The sequence below is a fragment of the Leucopleurus acutus genome (genome assembly GCF_964270905.1).
Source record: "Leucopleurus acutus genome assembly, chromosome: 4".
In the NCBI taxonomy this organism is placed as follows: Eukaryota; Metazoa; Chordata; class Mammalia; order Artiodactyla; family Delphinidae; genus Leucopleurus; species Leucopleurus acutus.
The window spans coordinates 120695922-120713792 of record NC_139146.1 but is presented as its reverse complement, the minus strand read 5'-3'; the positions used below and the strand labels follow the sequence as shown (position 1 = coordinate 120713792).

General features: G+C 34.0%; 1 protein-coding gene across 3 annotated transcripts in view; it reads left to right on the top strand.

The window, feature by feature from the left end:
* Positions 1 to 5662: 5662 nt before the first annotated feature.
* MAPK10 (mitogen-activated protein kinase 10) overlaps positions 5663 to 17871 on the top strand; it is a gene marked incomplete at both ends in the record, with an annotated part of 166665 nt that continues 154456 nt past the window's right edge. For all 3 annotated transcript variants that reach the window (XM_082838953.1, XM_082838952.1, XM_082838951.1), the window contains one exon: positions 5663 to 5728. In XM_082838953.1, coding sequence (XP_082695079.1) covers positions 5663 to 5728 — 66 coding nt within the window. The remainder of the gene's footprint in view (positions 5729 to 17871) is intronic.

Below are 17871 nucleotides of genomic sequence, written 5' to 3'. Positions count from 1 at the left end.
AAATCCTAAACCATCAACAAAATATTTACTAGATTTAATAAGTGAATTTAATAGGGTTCTAGATACAACATCACTTAAAAAAATCAACTTTATTTTTAGAAATAAGCATTTAGGAAATGGAAATGAAAACATGCCATTTACAATAGCATCAAAAAATATAAATGCTAAAGAATAAACTTAAAAACATATAAGGTCTATCTATATACTGTAAACTACAAAAGATTCCTGTGATAAATTAAAGAGAACTGAAGTAAATGGACAAATATACTATGATTGTGGATAAAACACCCAATATTAAGATATCTATTCTTTCCCAGGTGAGCTATAGTTCTGATGCAATCCCAATCAAAATTCTAGAACGCTTTTTTAAAATTTTGAAATGTTAGGCTGATTTTAAAATTAATGTGGAAATGCAGAGGCCTAGAATAGTCCCAAAAATAAAAGAGAAGAAAAATTTGGGGACTTACCTAATTTTAAGACTATTATAAAGCTATGCTTATCAAGACAGGATGGTATTAGGGTGAAGACAGACAACAGATAAATGGAATAGAATAGAATCCTGAAATAGACTTGCATTGGTACAATCAACTGATTTTTTAACCAAGGCAGCAAGGCAACTCAATATGGAAAGGAAAGTCTTTTCACTAAGAATGCTTGAACAACTGCGTATCATTAAGGAATAAAAGTGAACCTCAGCATATACATCACACCATGAATTAAAGTTAATTGGAGAGGTATCATAGACCTAAAAGTAAAATCAACAATGTAAAGCTTCATGAAGAAAATGTGGAAGAATATCCTCATGAACTTGGATTGGGAAAGATCCCTTGAGAAAATGAAGAAAGCACTAATAATAAAAGAAAAATAAATCATAAAATAAATTTCATAAGAATTAAATATTACTCACTAAAAGAAAACATCAATAAGCTGAGTATGCAAGCTACAGACTGAAAGAAAATATTCATAATACATGTAACTGACAGTAAACTTTAATCTGAAATAGAGAATTTCTGCAATTTGTATAAAAAGACAACTCACTTCTGCCACCCACAGTCCCACCAAATGGGCAAAGTATTATACTTGAAAAGTCACTCTACCGAGTAAGATAAATAAATGGCCAATAAACTCATGAGAAACATTCTCAACACTATTAGTCATCAGGGAAATAAAAAATAAAACCATAATGAAATACTACTAAACACTCACTAGAATGATTAAAATTTAGAAAACTGATAACACCAAATGTTGGCAAGGATGTGAAGCAACCGAATTTTTATGCATTGCTACAGGGGGTAGACAATGTGTCTGACAATTTTTAATAAGTTAAATATATTCCTATCCCACGATCCAACAATTCCTTCTTTAGGTATTTTTCCCAAAAGAAATGAAAACATATTTGTGCAAAAATACATGTATATAAATGTTCGTGCAGCATTATTGATATCCAAAAAATAGAAACACCTAAAATGTCTAAAAGCAGAATAGAGAATAGATAAACTGATACATTTTACTCAGCAGAAAAAAAGAACAACTACTGATACTTTTGCCAACATGGATGAATTCTAAAAGAAGCCCAACGAAAAAGAGTATATACTGTATTATTTCATTTATATAAGTTCTAGGACAAGAAAAACTAATCTATATAGAGAAAGAAGTTAGAACATTGTTGCATGGGGGGTGGGGACTATTGTCAAGAAAAGGGTACGGGGATTTTCAGACTTTACCTTTATCACAATGTGAGTTACATGGATATATGCATTTGTCAAAACTCATCAATCTGCACACTTTAGAACTGTTCATTTTGCTGTGTGTAAATTATACCTGGGCAAACTAAATTTTTAAAAAATTAAAAATAAGAAGTGGAGGTAAATATCTGGCAAAAATTATGCATGAATCTCATGGAAATGCAATAAAACAATCTCACAGATTGAAATTTGAGGAGTAAATTTTTTCTTTTGTTGTTTTGTTTTACTTTTTATTTATTTTATGACTGTATTTTAGTAACATTTTTTTCCTGTAGCAGATTTAGTTTCTCATATAACAAAAAGTCTAGAATTAGAAAAATCCAGAATTTCTTAATTCAGTAGTTTAATGGTATCATCAAGCACAGAGTTCTTTCTATTGTTCTGCTTTACACTGCTCAGCATTTCTTAAGATCATTTCCTATTAGTGGCTTTACAAGCGTTTTGGTTCCAGACATCCATGAAGAGATAACAATGTCTAGCAAGAGAATGAAGGACCTTGCTCCTTGTGTCACATGAACCTTTTTCTATTATAAAATATCACAGACATATCAAATAGCCTATATTTTATACCTGTAGGGTTTAAAGAATAATAATGAAATAATGTTGCATGACATCACTACTCAGCTCAAAGTAGTCATAACGAATACCATTGAAAACCCCTGCATGCCCCTATCTAGGGGTGTTCTTCCCCTCCCTAGGAGATAGCCAATCTCTTGAATTTTGCATTTTTTATTCTTTTGCTTTTCTTTATAGTTTTATCATAGTAAAAAGACATTCTTAAATAATATATTGTTTAGTTGTGTATATTTTGTAACTTTCATAAGTAAAGTTACCCATGACTTCTTTTCATTCATTTACCATGTTTATATTTGGCACGTTGATATTTGTTTCTTTATACAACCATTTCATTACCATATGGTATTCCACTAAATGAATGTACCATAGTTTATTTATTCATTGGTCTTTCTGTGATTATCTTTTTCCAGTATTAATTTTTATTATTTATTTTACTATTACAAAAGTATTCTAATGAACTGCCTTTTATATATATCTTGGTAGTAAAACACAAGAGTTTCTCTGGAAATATGTGTAGAAGTAGAATTGGTGGGTCTTAGGCTGTGCAGGAGTTTACTGTATAATGCTATTTTCCCCCTAAATTTGGTTGTTCCAACTGTCAAAATTATCAGCAGTGTATAAATATTCCCATCTGATCAACCGCTTTGCAAAAACTGAATATTATCATACTTTTCAGCTTTTATTAATATGATAGGTACAAAATAGTATCTCAATGTGGCTTTAAATTACACATATTTATGAGCCTTTTTATATTTCTTTTTTTAATAAAATGTATTCCATATTGTTTGCCCATTCTTCTGTTGGGTTCTTTATCTTTTTCCTCTTATATTTTAGGAGCTCTTTATAGATTCTGGATAAATCTTCCTCTGGTTATATGTGTTTCAAATATTTTTTCTAAATTTATGGACTACTTCTTTATCACATTTTTTCATAAACAGAAATGATTCATTTTAAATAGTCTATTTTATCAGTAGTTTCCTTTTTAACTTAGCATATTTACATATTATTTATGATGTATTCCTCAGACATTCAACTACATTTCCTTCTATATTATTTAAAGTTTGGCCTTTCCTGAAAATTTTAATACGTCTGGAATTGTGTTTTGTATGCAATATGAGGTAGGGGTTGTCAAGAACTTTGAAGAGTTTTAGCTGTTACCCTACCTGCAAGCTAACAAGGTAGCTTGCCACAGTTTCATGAATGCTGGCGGAAGATAAGCGATTCCTGGGTCAGATCAAAGTTCTTTACTACTCACGTTAATAACAGGAGCTAAAGTGTCAGAATTCATGCCAGTTTCTCAGGCTCATTTCCCACAGGACAACTCAAAGAAGGTCAGGTGACTACTGCACATACAGTGAGTGGTGCTATTGAAGAGGAACCCCAAGCTTAGGGAACCCAAATCTCTTATGGTGGGTGGTTAGCATGCCTGACCTTTGCCCCAGAGGGCCACCTTACCTATATTATACTGGAGAGCAATCAAACCTGCCTTATGCTCCAGAGGGAGATATGTTTGCTCTATAACCATGCTTGAGAAGATAGTCTGGAATAAAGGCAGCCAGTGCCTCTGCCTGTAAGACATGCAGAAATATGAGAAACCCATAGAGAATTGTCTCTAACAAGGACAATTCCTCCCTCCCCTTGCCCCAATATTTATGACCAATTGTCTCAGCTTGGTTTAATGCATAGTCTCTCCTTTCCCCAGATATCTTTAATATAGTCAGGTTTAAATGTCTATATTAACATAATTTAGCATAATCAGTTTCCATATATGTATGTGTCTGTTTCTGGGCTCTCTGTTCTATTAATCAGTAGTCTACCTCTGTATCCACCCTGCGTACCTTACTTACTACAACTTTATAATAAATCCTGATCTCTGGTAGAGCAACTCCCTCCCCATCCTCCACAAATACCCACCTTATTCTTCTTCAGAAATGTCTCACATAGTCTAGTCCTTTCATTCTTCCTTGTATTTAAAAAATCTACACAGGTTCCAATGTAAAATATTTTCTCTTGCAATTCAGACCTTCCTTCTGGGATTGTTTTGCTTGCTCCAGAATTTTGTTTGAAACTTTCTATAGTAAACTTTATGCAGGTGTCTCTGTTGTAACTTCCCACCATAGATAGCTTCCAAGCTTTGGTTCCTGTACTCTGCATGCTGCCCTTTAAAAGCTAAATTTCTGATCTTCAGACATCAGCAGATGTCTGAGGACGAGTGACAGTTTCAGCTCATTTATTTCTCTGCATGGATCCTTTCACATTGTTTTCAGCCTTTCAGAATTTTTCTTGCCTTTTTTTGGGCAGCTCAGCTATTCATTTTAAAAGGCATTTTGTCTATTTCACCTAACCTTTCTAGAAGTTTTGCACTGAAAGTGGTTTTCAAGATATCTAATCATTCATATTGCCAGAAACAGAAGTCTTGTGTCAATAGTGGTCTTAAAATTGTTTAATCTCACAGAATTGTATCTTGCACACAATACATATTCAACAAAGTGTGTTTAATTGAACTGAATAAGATTTTGGTTGGGTTTTTCTGATGCTGCCTCATCATTCCCAAATAACCTAGCACCTAATTTGGCATTTCCACTGTTAGATTATTATCCTCTCCTTAAAACTTTACAACATTAAAAAATATTTTAAACATACAGAAAGCAATATACTTGAAATCTTTGTACTTACCACCAAGATTAAATACATGTTAACGTAGTATCCTATTTTCTTTAATCTATGGTTATATGGTTAGATAACAAAGCAATGTATATTATTTTGTGTACTTTAAAATTTTACATTAATAATACAGTGATATTCATACTTTTTTGAAAGCTTATTTTTTTCCCCACTCAACATCATGTTTGAAATATTTTCCATGGTGATACCCTAAGCTTTGATTCAATTATTCCAAGTCCTGTCTGTAATTTTATTATAAATTAAATTTTATTTAATAGTCCCTTTATTCTACAACAAATATTCTTATTATATATATATCCTCTTGAGCACGTATTTGAGAATTTTTAAAAATTAGTTGCCTAGAACTGAAAGTGTTCTATAATAGGATGTACTTAACTTTAACACATTAGGTATATCCAGTTTCTTATATCTGGTCTTTATGATTGTGATGACATTGATCGTTATAGAAGATAGGACATTTTTAAACCTTATTTTATTATTTAATATTTACAATTTGTGAAAAGCACCTAGTACTGGTCTGGACAAGGATTATGCTGAATATATGTAGTGCCTGAAACCTTGTGTATAATTCAAATTATACTGAAGTTTATACTATTCAATAATGAATAATTAGGTGATTTGGAAATTCATGCCCCCATTTTTTTCTATAGGTATTTATGAGCCTCCATTTATTGTACTACTGCAGTGAACCAACCTTGGATGTGAAAATTGCCTTTTGTCAGGTGTGTGTTCCTTACAGGTAAAACAAGGTACAGTATATTCACTTGTATTTCCATTTTGCCATCCCATCTTGCAAATGTTCCACACTAAAGTTAATGTTTATGTAATGTTAAAAGTAGCTTAGGAAGTAGAAGCTGGTACCTAGATGCTTTTTTTTCCCCCCGGTTCATTTATGTTAGAATAGGAATGAAGATAATTCTTTTTAATGTTTATAAATATAGTACTTGATCACTGCATAAAGTGATTTCTTACTAGATTTAACATCATTAATATGTCTTTTTCAAATCCTTAAAATGTGGTTTTATTCATCAAACTAGCTAAAGTCTATGATATTATTTTTCATCCAAGAACTGATGAGCCCCAAGTAGAGTATCTCTAGTACTGAAATATAATAATATGTAGGTAGTGCTCAGTTTGTTTTCTGATGTTCAGTTCTAACCAGTAGTTGATAACAAAGATAAAACAACAATAATGACTAATAAAGGTATCTTTAACCTACAGTGAACACTAGTGGGAATATGTTGTGCATGGACCAGATAAGAGTCTGCACTCCTGTGTTCATACAAGTGATATTCTTAAGAAAGAGCCCAGCTGGGGCACCTGTACCTACTCTAAGTATGTTTAGGTAGTTCTAACTTAAGCCTGTTGTCATGGCATAATTAATAGTGCTCATTTTTACTCTCAGGAATTTTTATTTGGCCAGTAAATTTCATGGTAACTCTATTCATACCCCAAGCAGAGAGCACTTCTGTTTTTTTCTGTAATGATTTTCATTGCATGTTATCATCATGATGGGCTGTAAACAGAGAATGACATGCATCCCTTGAAACAGGTTTAAAGAAAAACTCTGCAGCTTCTATTATTTTAATACAATATTTTCTGATTCTAGAAGTAACTTGTACTGATTATAAAAAATTTATAAAAATACAAAGGGAAACAAAACATTGGTAAATCTATTCTCCCTGAGCGTAGTTAGAATTTCTATGGAAAAGTAAAATGTGTTACGTGCTATGAATGGGATTTACTGTCTGTTTCATCTCCCTGACCTGTAAATTCTTGCAGTGCCAAAAGCCTCAGACTTTCAGATAACTTCTCTTCTCTAACTAGAACTCTGGATCTGGACATCTTGGTTTAGAAATTCCAAATCTGCCACTGATTAGCCATTTACTTGTGAGCTTGGGCAAGTTAGTTAACCTTGCTGTGCTTCAGTTTATTTGTAAAAAGGGAAAAAAGTAATAGTACCTACCTTCTAGGTTTATGAGAATTAAGTGAGCTAATACTTGCATAGCACTGAGTACAGTGCTGGAATATATTTTTGTTAAATAGCTAACTAAATCTTAAATATATTTACATTCACTCTTCTGGTGCTCCCATTGAGTCCTAGTGTTTTAAATATTATCAGTATCTTGAATACTCCCCAGTTATATCTCCAACATAAACCTCTCCCCGAAACCAGACTCATAAACCCAATTGCTTGTTCTATATCTCAGCTCAGATGGCTAATAGGCATAGCAAATGATACATATACCAAACCAAACCCTTGATCTTTCCTCTAAAATTGCTCTGCTCTAATTCAGTAAATGCTAAATCCATCTTTCCAGTTGCTTAGAGCAAAATCTTCAGAATCATCTTTTGGACAATAATTTGCATCCAATCTGTCAGCAAATTCTGTTGGCGCTACTTTAAAAATATATCTGGAATCTCACTACTTCTCACCATTTTCTCCAGCACCATTCTGATCCAAACCTGGATTATTGTAAGAGCTTCCACTTTTGCTCACTCCCAAATGGTTTACTCTCAAAACATCAGCAAGAGTGATATTTGAAAAATATAAGTGAGATCATGTCACTCCCTGGTTAAAAACAAAAAAAAGCAAAGCAAAAAAACCTTCCAGTTAAGTGAGATGTCTTCCCATCTCACTTATGGTAAAAATTCTTAAAATAAATACACAAGCCTTTGCCATGTAGCCACCCAGACAACCCTCCTTCAAATGCTCTTCCTTTATTATCCACTTGGCTCACGCCTTCACCACCTTCAGGACTTAGCTCAAATATCATTTTTAAGGGAGTCTTTCCTGCCTATCCTATTTAAAATTGCCCCTTCCTAATCTACACTGCCTACCCCACACCGACTACCCAACTTCCCTGTCTTTCTATTTTTTTCCCTCCATAACACTTTTTGGTATCTGATACACTATATATGTAACTAGCACGTTGCTTCTCTCTCTCTGCTAGAATGCATTTTTCAGTTGGGCAGGGATTGTTTTTCAGTGGTGTGCTGTGAGCTCACATAGGCTCACAAGAGTTGATTGTGCACATCCCTTCTCAGCTTTAAGTTCAATGATGTCAAGTTGGTAGATTGAACTTTGTCATGATAGGAATATGTACATTGTGTAAATAAACAATTACTGCCGATAAGTTCTCTCCTCTCTCTCACCCCCAGCCATTTGTTGAACAATTAGCAGCACATGGTTGGGATTTTGTCTCTTTTGCACACTGCTGTACTGTAGCACTAAGAATAGTATCTGGCATAGTGTGGGCTCGCACCAAATATTTGCTTAATGAATGAATGATATATGTTTGGTTAATGCAATCAATTGCAACTGTGGTAGTGCCCTGGTGAAAAATGAGCAGACCTGAATTTCTGGTTAAAATATCTGGGCCTACCATTTGCAAGCTGTATGACTGTGAGCCATTTCCTAGCCATTTAGTGTCCATGATCCTAGCCATTTACCATTTACCATGGGCATTAGTACTTAAGAAACAAACCACAAACAAACAAAAAAGTTTATTTTTTACATATTTCAAGATTAAGTCTGAATTTCAAAAATTATCAATAAAAAAGCCTTAAAACTTCAGCTATTACTTTTAATCCAAAGATTTTTTTTGTAGGTTGAAGTTATTTTTAAATCAGCTCCCAAAATTTGGGTACAGATGCAGAATGTCTATTTCTAGGAAGAGTTCTTTTAAAGCAAAGGAATAAAGAGAAGTGAAGCATGAACTTTCTTAATGACTCTGATTTTTTTGCTTACTATGAGCTTTTGATATCTAGAAAATATACATGCATATTCTGTAACTTAAAAATATCATAGCAAGCAGAATATTTCTAGTTGTGACTTAGAGTGCTTTATTTACTTTCCGGGTAGAATTTTTTTTTTTTCGGTACTAGAACCTCTCACTGTTGTGGCCTCTCCCGTTGCGGAGCACAGGCTCCGGACGCGCAGGCTCAGCGGCCATGGCTCACGGGCCCAGCCAATCCGTGGGATCTTCCCGGACCGGGCCACGAACCCGTGTCCTCTGCATCGGCAGGCGGACTCCCAACCACTGCCCCACCAGGGAAGCCCAGGGTAGAATTTTTATTTGATGATAATGTTTATTTTTTTTCTTTCCTGTAGCTCTGAGACTCATTTAGTATTCTAGTAATTTAAATAAAATACTATATTTTTAGAGGCAGAATTATCTACTTGGGTTTACTTTCAAACTATGTGCTTTGGAAGCTTCTCATTTCATGAGATATCTCATGGATCATTGGTATGCAGTGGTGTTTAACACCATCTCCAGCAGAGTTAGGTTGCTCCCAACTTCTTGCCACACAGACAATACACAAAGACCTTTAAGTAACTTGTCAACAATTAGTGATCAAGTGTATCCAGAATTCAGGTCTCTTGAGTCTTAATCTGTGGCTTTAAAAAATTATATCATATTTATAATTTTTTCACTGTTATCAGTAAGAAATCACAGAAAATATAGAAAATAAAATTGCCCAGGTAGTTATTTATCAACAGTAAATATGTACATTATCTGTAGTAGTATTAACCTTTTTTTCTTAGTTGAATTATTTGAAGAACATGGGATTCATTGAGCTACTCCTATTAATTTCGTTGCTTTTTTCTTTAAAAAAGATCAAGCAGCTTTTGCAGGCAAGACGTTTCTTGTAATATTCTGGAGAGAAATTTGTCTTAGACGATGAAAAAATAATCTTTAGTTTGCACTTGTATGAATCCTTTACAAAAATATAGACTGACAGGGAACTGAAAGTGCAAAAGCTCTTGATCCTCCTGAGAAATAGGTAAGCCTTCGTCGCCTGCTTTTCTCAATTAAATAAAGAAGGGCAGAACTATTAAATTTCACTCTATGAATTTTTAAAAAAATCTGTGAAAAGTGCTATTTTTGGAACTCTGCTGTACTGAATAGTACAGGGCTTTATACACATGAAATATAAGAAATATATACACAGAGAGATAATGTGTGTTGGGAAACCTAATGCACGCCCACTGGTGTCTACCGTATTTACCACATCCTGATTTGTGTTACCATTGGTTGTACAGGTTTGTGTTTTCCCCACTCAATGGTGACTGCCTCTGGGGCAGGGCCAGGGCATCTTCATCCTTGTCTTCCAAGCCTGGAATTCTATCTTAATTCAGTAAATGTTCAATAAATGCTTTTGGGTAAAAGAGGGTAAATAAAAACTCAGAAAAACACTGTGTCCTGAGTGGAAATTTGCTTGCCTTTCAAAATCAAGTCAACTTCTCAACATCTTACCATCTTGTAAGTGTATATTAATATATTTAATTGCATTTTGGTTAATTTGCTAATCATAAATCAGTGTTAGTCTAATATTTCTCTAAAAAGTTATTAACTTATTGTCCTCTCTAAATGTTTACTGATGCATGAGTTGGTTATGAATCATTTAAAATGATTTCTTGATTTTCAGAAAGCCTGAGAGATAGAAGGTTCAAATCAGTGAATCAACAATTATGAGTCTAAGTAACACTAGAAATAAAGGGACTGAGCTCAGTGGGCTTCTTTCTGTTAGGACATAGAAACCCTTCATGCCTTCTTACATTGTCTATGCAATGAGACATCTACACATCGACTGATTATTTATTGATTCCATCATTCATTTATTCAACACATCTTTACTCAGTGCCTATAACATGTATCTGTAACTTGTAGAAATTAGGGGTACAGGGTGAGTATGGTTACTCTCCTCAAAGAACACACTGTCTAGTCTAAAGCACAGTAGAGAGTGGCTAGGCTTATAAACATAAGGAAAACATATTCTACTTTGAGTTGAAAACCTCAGTGGTAACTATGGGCTAAACAATAACGAGTGAGAAAAGAAAACACCCCAATACTTACCAAATGCTTACTATGTATGATGACTTCACTAAGATTTTATTTCATTTAATCTTTAGAGTGTCATTAATTACCAAGACAGAATTCAATTATGTTTTATTCTGGGATTGGAAATCTCAGCCACTATACTAGAAGGTCTTTCTCTAGTCCCATTATGAACTTTTTGAAATCTTCTATCAGTTATACAGTGTTCTGACTGAAGTGAGTAGCAACTAAATATAACTAAGAAAAAAATACTATGATTAAATGCAAAGAAGCTTAAGATTCTATTGGTCACCAATAGGAAAAAAAGAAGACTTTTAGATATATTCCAAAGGACAGTTGTGATATATAAGGTCTAAAATATTACTGGGGATATGACAGAAATAGCAGTCTCTTTGTAGAGCTCTTACTAACAAAATTGTTCTTCAGTGTTTTTTGAGGTCTTAGTGTTTTTTGGTATAGCACCTTGTTAGATATGATAGCCAAGACTGAGCATGTTGAATTTTTTCTAGTTAAAGCAATGCTTTTCTTATAATAGATATAAAATATTACTAGATGAGTTGACTTGTTAACTAAATGTTATTTTGCTACTCTAATGTCTGGATAACAAAAGCAATATGTGTGTATATGTAATAATTTTCCTAGCCACAGATGATGGCTCTTCTAAATAAATAAAAACTTAACTCTTCAGCAAATTACAAAAGAGTAAATTTAGTGTTACATTTGTGTCTTCTACCTTGGGCAGTTTTTTTCTTAAGATTTATTAAGTTATTCCAGTTAATAAATAGATTCAGTTATGTTACTAAATCTTATCTAACAAAAAATGTACAGGTCCTACTTAAGATTCGGTTCTGTAATGATGAACTTCTCTGTATTAGTTTATGAGTATGTGTTTGGTTTGCTTGAAGCACATAAAGTTCGGACTTGACTTCTTCTTGAATGATCTTGACCTGAATGTAAATGTAGCTTAATACTATGAGTTTAATTATGGTTGAGGTAGTAATCAGTTTAAGTGAAGTTATCGCTTATATCTGTCAAAATTGTTATGCTGTAAAATATCCCAGAATTATCTGTGGTTTTTCAGTGTATAGTTAATAATGCTGTGTCAGAAAAGCACCAAATTGTGGATTTCATTTTAATCTATATAAGTGTTCCTAAGAAATCAACTAATTCCTTAAATACACTGTTTTAATTTATTACACTTTGAATGTTAAGACTTTAGAAAATATATTAAATGATGATTTTGCTTTTCTGCACAGGCATTTTCTGAGGTTGTGGTGTGTGATAAGCAAAGGCTGAATTTTTCAGTAGTTTAAGAAAAATAATGTCCACTTTTGTTCTGAGTTCTAAAACCAGTACTAATCAGGAATGTGTCATTCAACTCTTCTATTGTTCACCTTCTCTAAAGGTGAATATTTATTTGGCTGTTTACTTGATACATCTCTAACTCATTCTAAAAAAAGGCAAGGTAGTTACAAAATGCATATTTAAGAGAAGAAAACCAATATGTTGAAGAATGTGTAATTACTAAAATTAGGTATAAATTAGATCTTTTTATAATTGTACAATGAGAGAACGATAATAATATCATATAGGATTTAAGAATAATATTCTTTATGGTATAAATGAAAATAAGACTTTAATGTTCCATATTTTTTTTAAATAATGCATATTTTAGTTCCACTTTGATTCAGAAATTTTTTTTTTAATGTCTTTACTGGAGTATAATTGCTTTACAATGTTGTGTTAGTTTCTGCTGTATAACAAAGTGAATCAGCTATATGTATACATATATCCCCATATCCACTCCCTCTTGTACCTCCCTCCCACCCTCCCATCCCACTCCTCTAGGTGGTCACAAAGCACCAAGCTGATCTCCCTGTGCTATGCAGCTGCTTCCCACTAGGTATCTATTTAACATTTGGTAGTGTATATATGATAATCCTACTCTTCACCTTGTCCCAGCTTACCCTTCCCCTACCCTGTGTCCACAAGTTCATTCTCTACGTCTGTGTCTATTCCTGCCCTGCCTGTAGGTTCATCAGAACCTTTTTTTTTTTTTTTAGATTCCATATATATGTGTTAGCATACGGTATTTGTTTTTCTCTTTCTGACTTACTTCACTCTGTATGACAGTCTCTAGGTCCATCCACCTCACTACAAATAACTCAGTTTCATTCCTTTTTATGGCTGAATAATATTCCATTGTATATATGTGCCATATCTTCTTTATCCATCATCTGTTGATGGACACGTAGGTTGCTTCCATGTCCTGTATATGGTAAATAAAGGTTCAGTGAACATTTTGGTACATGACACTTTTTGAATTATGGTTATCTCAGGGTATACGCCCAGCAGTGGGATTGCTGGGTCATATGGTAGTTCTATTTGTAGTTTTTTAAGGAATCTCCATACTGTTCTCCATAGTGGCTTTATCAATTTACATTCCTACCAACAATGCAAGAGGGTTCCCTTTTCTCCACACCCTCTCCAGGATTTATTATTTATAGATTTTTTGATGATGGCCATTCAGAGTGGTGTGAGGTGAAACCACACTGTGGTTTTGATTTGCATTTCTCTAATGATTAGTGATGCTCAGCATCTTTTCATATGTTTGTTGGCAATCTCTGTATCTTCTTTGGAAAAATGTCTATTGAGGTCTTCCACCCATTTTTGTATTGGGTTGTTTGTTTTTTTGATATTGAGCTGCATGAGCTGCTTGTAAATTTTGGAGATTAATCCTATGTTAGTTGCTTCATTTGCAAATATTTTCTCCCATACTGAGGGCTGTCTTTTCGTTTTGTTTATGGTTTCCTTTGCTGTGCAAAAGCTTTTAAGTTTCATTACGTCCCATTTGTTTATTTTTGTTTTTATTTCCATTTCTTAAGAGGTGGGTCAAAAAGGATTTTGCTGTGATTTATGTCATAGAGTGTTCTGCCTATGTTTTCCTCTAAGAGTTTGATAGTGTCTGGGCTTACATTGATGTCTTTAATCCATTTTGTGTTTATTTTTGTCTATGGAGTTAGGGAGTGTTCTAATTTCATTCTTTTATATGTAGCTGTCCAGTTTTCCCAGGACCACTTATTGAAGAGGCTGTCTTTTCTCCATTGTATATTCTTGCCTCCTTTTTCAAAAATAAGGTGACCATACGTGCATGGATTTTCTCTGGGATTTCTTTCCTGTTCCATTGATCTATATTTCTGTTTTTGTGCCAGTACCATACTGTCTTGATTACTGTAGCTTTGTAGTATACTCTGGAGTCAGGGAGCGTGATTCCTCCAGCTCCGTTTTCCTTTCTCAAGATTGCTTTGGCTATTTGGGGTCTTTTGTGTTTCCATACAAATTGTGAAAGTTTTTGTTCTAGTTCTGTGAAAAATGCCAGTGGGAGTTTGATAGGGATTGCACTGAATCTGTAGATTGCTTTGGGTAGTAGAGTATTTTCACAACGTGGATTCTTCCAATCAAAGATTGTGGTATATCTCTCCATCTGTTTGTATCATCTTTAATTTCTTTCATTCATCAGTGTCTTATAGTTTTCTGCATACAGGTCTTTTGTCTCCATAGGTAGGTTTATTCCTAGATATTTTATTCTTTTTGTTGCAATGATAAATGGGAGTGTTCCCTTAATTTCACTTCCAGATATTTCATCGTTCGTGTATAGGAATGCAATGGATTTCTGTACATTAATTTTGTATCCTGCTACTTTACCAAATTCATTGATTAGCTGTAGTAGTTTTCTGGTGGCATCTTTAGGATTCTCTATAAATAGTGTCATGTCATCTGCAAACAGTGACAGCTTCACTTCTTTTCTGATTTGGATTCCTTTTATTTCCTTTTCTTCTCTGATTGCTGTGGCTAAAACTTCCAAAACAATGTTGAAAAATAGTGGTGAGAGTGGGCAACCTTGCCTTCTTCCTGATCTTAGTAGAAATGGTTTCAGTTTTTCACCATTGAGGATGATGTTGGCTGTGGGTTTGTCATATATGGCCTTTATTATGTTGAGGTAAGTTCCCTCTGTGCCTACTTTCTGGAGGGTTTTTATCATAAATCGGTGTTGATTTTTGTCAGAAGCTTTTTCTGCATCGATTGAAATGATCATGTGGTTTTTATTCTTCAATTTGTTAATATGGTGTATCACATTGATTGATTTGAGTATTTTGAAGAATCCTTGCATCCCTGGGATAAACCCCACGTGATCATGGTGTGTGATCCTTTTAATGTGCTGTTGGATTCTGTTTGCTAGTATTTTGTTGAGGATTTTTGCATCTATGTTCATCAGTGATATTGGCCTCTAGTTTTCTTTCTTTGTGACATCTTTGTCTGGTTTTGGTATCAGGGTGATGGTGGCCTCATAGATTGAATTTGGGAGTGTTCTTCCCTCTGTTATATTTTGTAAGAGTTTGAGAAGGATAGGTGTTAGCTCTTCTCTAAATGTTTGATAGAATTTGTCTGTGAAGCCAGCTGGTCCTGGGCTTTCTTTTGTTGGAAGGTTTTTAATCACAGTTTCAATTTCAGTGCTTGTTATTGGCCTGTTTATATTTTCTATTTCTTCCTGGTTTCTGTCTCAGAAGGTTTTGCTTTTCTAAGAATTTGTCCATTTCTTTTAGGTTGTCCATTTTATTGGCATATAGTTGCTTGTAGTAATCTCTCATGATCCTTTGTATTTCTGCAGTGTCAGTTGTTTCTTCTCCTTTTTCATGTCTAATCTATTGATTTGACACTTCTCCCTTTTTTTCTTGATGAGTCTGGCTAATGGTTTATCAATTTTGTTTATCTTCTCAATGAACAAGCTTTTAGTTTTATTGACCTTTGCTACTATTTGCTTCATTTCTTTTTCATTTATTTCTGATCTGATTTTTATGATTTCTTTCCTTCTGCTAGCTTTGGGTTTTTTTTTTCTTCGTTCTCTAATTGTTTTAGGTGTAAAGTTAGGTTGTTTATTTGAAATTTTTCTTGTTTCTTGAGGTAAGATTGTATTGTTGTAAACTTCCCTCTTAGAGCTGCTTTTGCTGCATCCCATAGGTTTTGGCTTGTCGTGTTTTCATTGTCATTTGTTTCTACGCATTTTTTGATTTCCTCTTTGATTTCTTCAGTGATCTTTTGGTTATTTATTAACGTATTGTTTAGCCTCCATGTTTTTGTGTTTTTTACAGATTTTTTCCTGTAATTGATATCTAGTCTCATAGCTTTGTGGTCAGAAAAGATATTTGATATGATTTCAATTTTCTTAAATTTTGCAAGGTTTTATGTATGACCCAAGACATGATCTATCCTGGAGAATGTTCCACGAGCACTTGAGAAGAAAGTGTATTCTGTTGTTTTTGGATGGAATGTTCTATAAATATCAATTAAGTCTATCTGTTTTAATGTGTCTTTTAAAGCTTGTGTTTCCTTATTTATTTTCATTTTGGATGATCTGTCTTTGGTGATAGTGGGGTGTTAAAGTCCTTTACTGTGATTGTGTTACTGTCGATTTCCTCTTTTATGGCTGTTAGCATTTGCCTTGTATATTGAGGTGCTCCTATGTTGGGTGCATAAATATTTACAATTGTTATATCTTCTTCTTGGATTGATCCCTTGATCATTATGTAGTGTCCTTCTTTGTCCCTTGTAATAGTCTTTATTTTAAAGTGTATTTTATCTGATTTGAGAATTGCTACTCCAGCTTACTTTTGATTTCCATTTGCATGGAATATCTTTCCATCCCCTCACTTTCAGTCTGTGTGTGTCCCTAGGTATGAAGTGGGTTTCTTGTAGACTGCATTTATATGGGTCTTATTTTTGTATCCATTCACCCAGTCTGTGTCTTTTGGTGGGAGAATTTAATCCATTTACATTTAAGGTAATTATCAATATGTATGTTCCTGTTTCCATTTTCTTAATTCTTTTGGGTTTGTTATTGTAGTTCTTTTCCTTCGCTTGTGTTTCCTGCCTAGAGAAATACCTTTAGGATTTGTTGTAACGGTGGTTTGGTGGTGCTGAATTCTCTTAAGTTTTTTGTTTGTAAAGGTTTTAATTTCTCTGTCAAATCTAAATGAGATCCTTTCTGCTTAGAGTAATCTTGGTTGTAGGTTTTTCTCTTTTATCACTTTAAATATGTCCTGCCACTCCCTTCTGGCTTGTAGTGTTTCTGCGGAAAGATCAGCTGTTAACCTTATGGGGATTCCCTTGTATAGTATTTGTTGCTCTTCCCTTGCTGCTTTTAATATTTTTTCTTTGTATTTAAGTTTTGATAGTTTGATTAGTATGTTTCTTGGCATGTTTCTCCTTGAATTTATCCTTTATGGGACTCTCTGAGCTTCCTGCACTTGATTGACTATTTCTTTTTCTATGTTAGGGAAGTTTTCAACTATAATTTCTTCAAATATTTTGTCAGACCCTTTCTTTTTCTCTTCTTCTTCTGGGACCCCTATACTTCAAATGTTGGTGTGTTTAATGTTGCCCCAGAGGTCTCTGAGACTGTCCTCAATTCTTTTCATTATTTTTACTTTATTCTGCTCTGTGACAGTTATTTCCACTATTTTATCTTCCTGGTCACTTATCCATTCTTCTGCCAAGTTATTCTGCTATTGATCCCTTCTAAAGTATTTTTAATTTCATTTATTGTGTTGTTCATCATTGTTTTTTTGCTCTTTAGTTCTTCTAGATGCTTGTTAAATGTTTCTTGTATTTTCTCCATTCTATTTCCAAGATTCTGTATCATCTTTGCTATCATTACTCTGAATTCTTTTTCATGTAGACTGCCTATTTCTCTTCATTTGTTAGGTCTGGTGGGTTTTACCTTGCTCCTCCTCTGCTGCATATTTCTCTGTTTTCTCATTCTGTTTAACTTACTGTGTTTGGGGGCTCCATTTTGCAGGCTGCAGGTTCATACTTCCCATTGTTTTTGGTGTCTGACCCCAGTGGATGATGTTGGTTCAGTGGGTTATGTAGGCTTCCTGGTGGAGGGGACTGGTGCCTGTGTTCTTGTGGGTGGGGTGTATCTTGTCCTTCTAGTGTGCAGGGCTGCATCCGCTAGTGTGTTT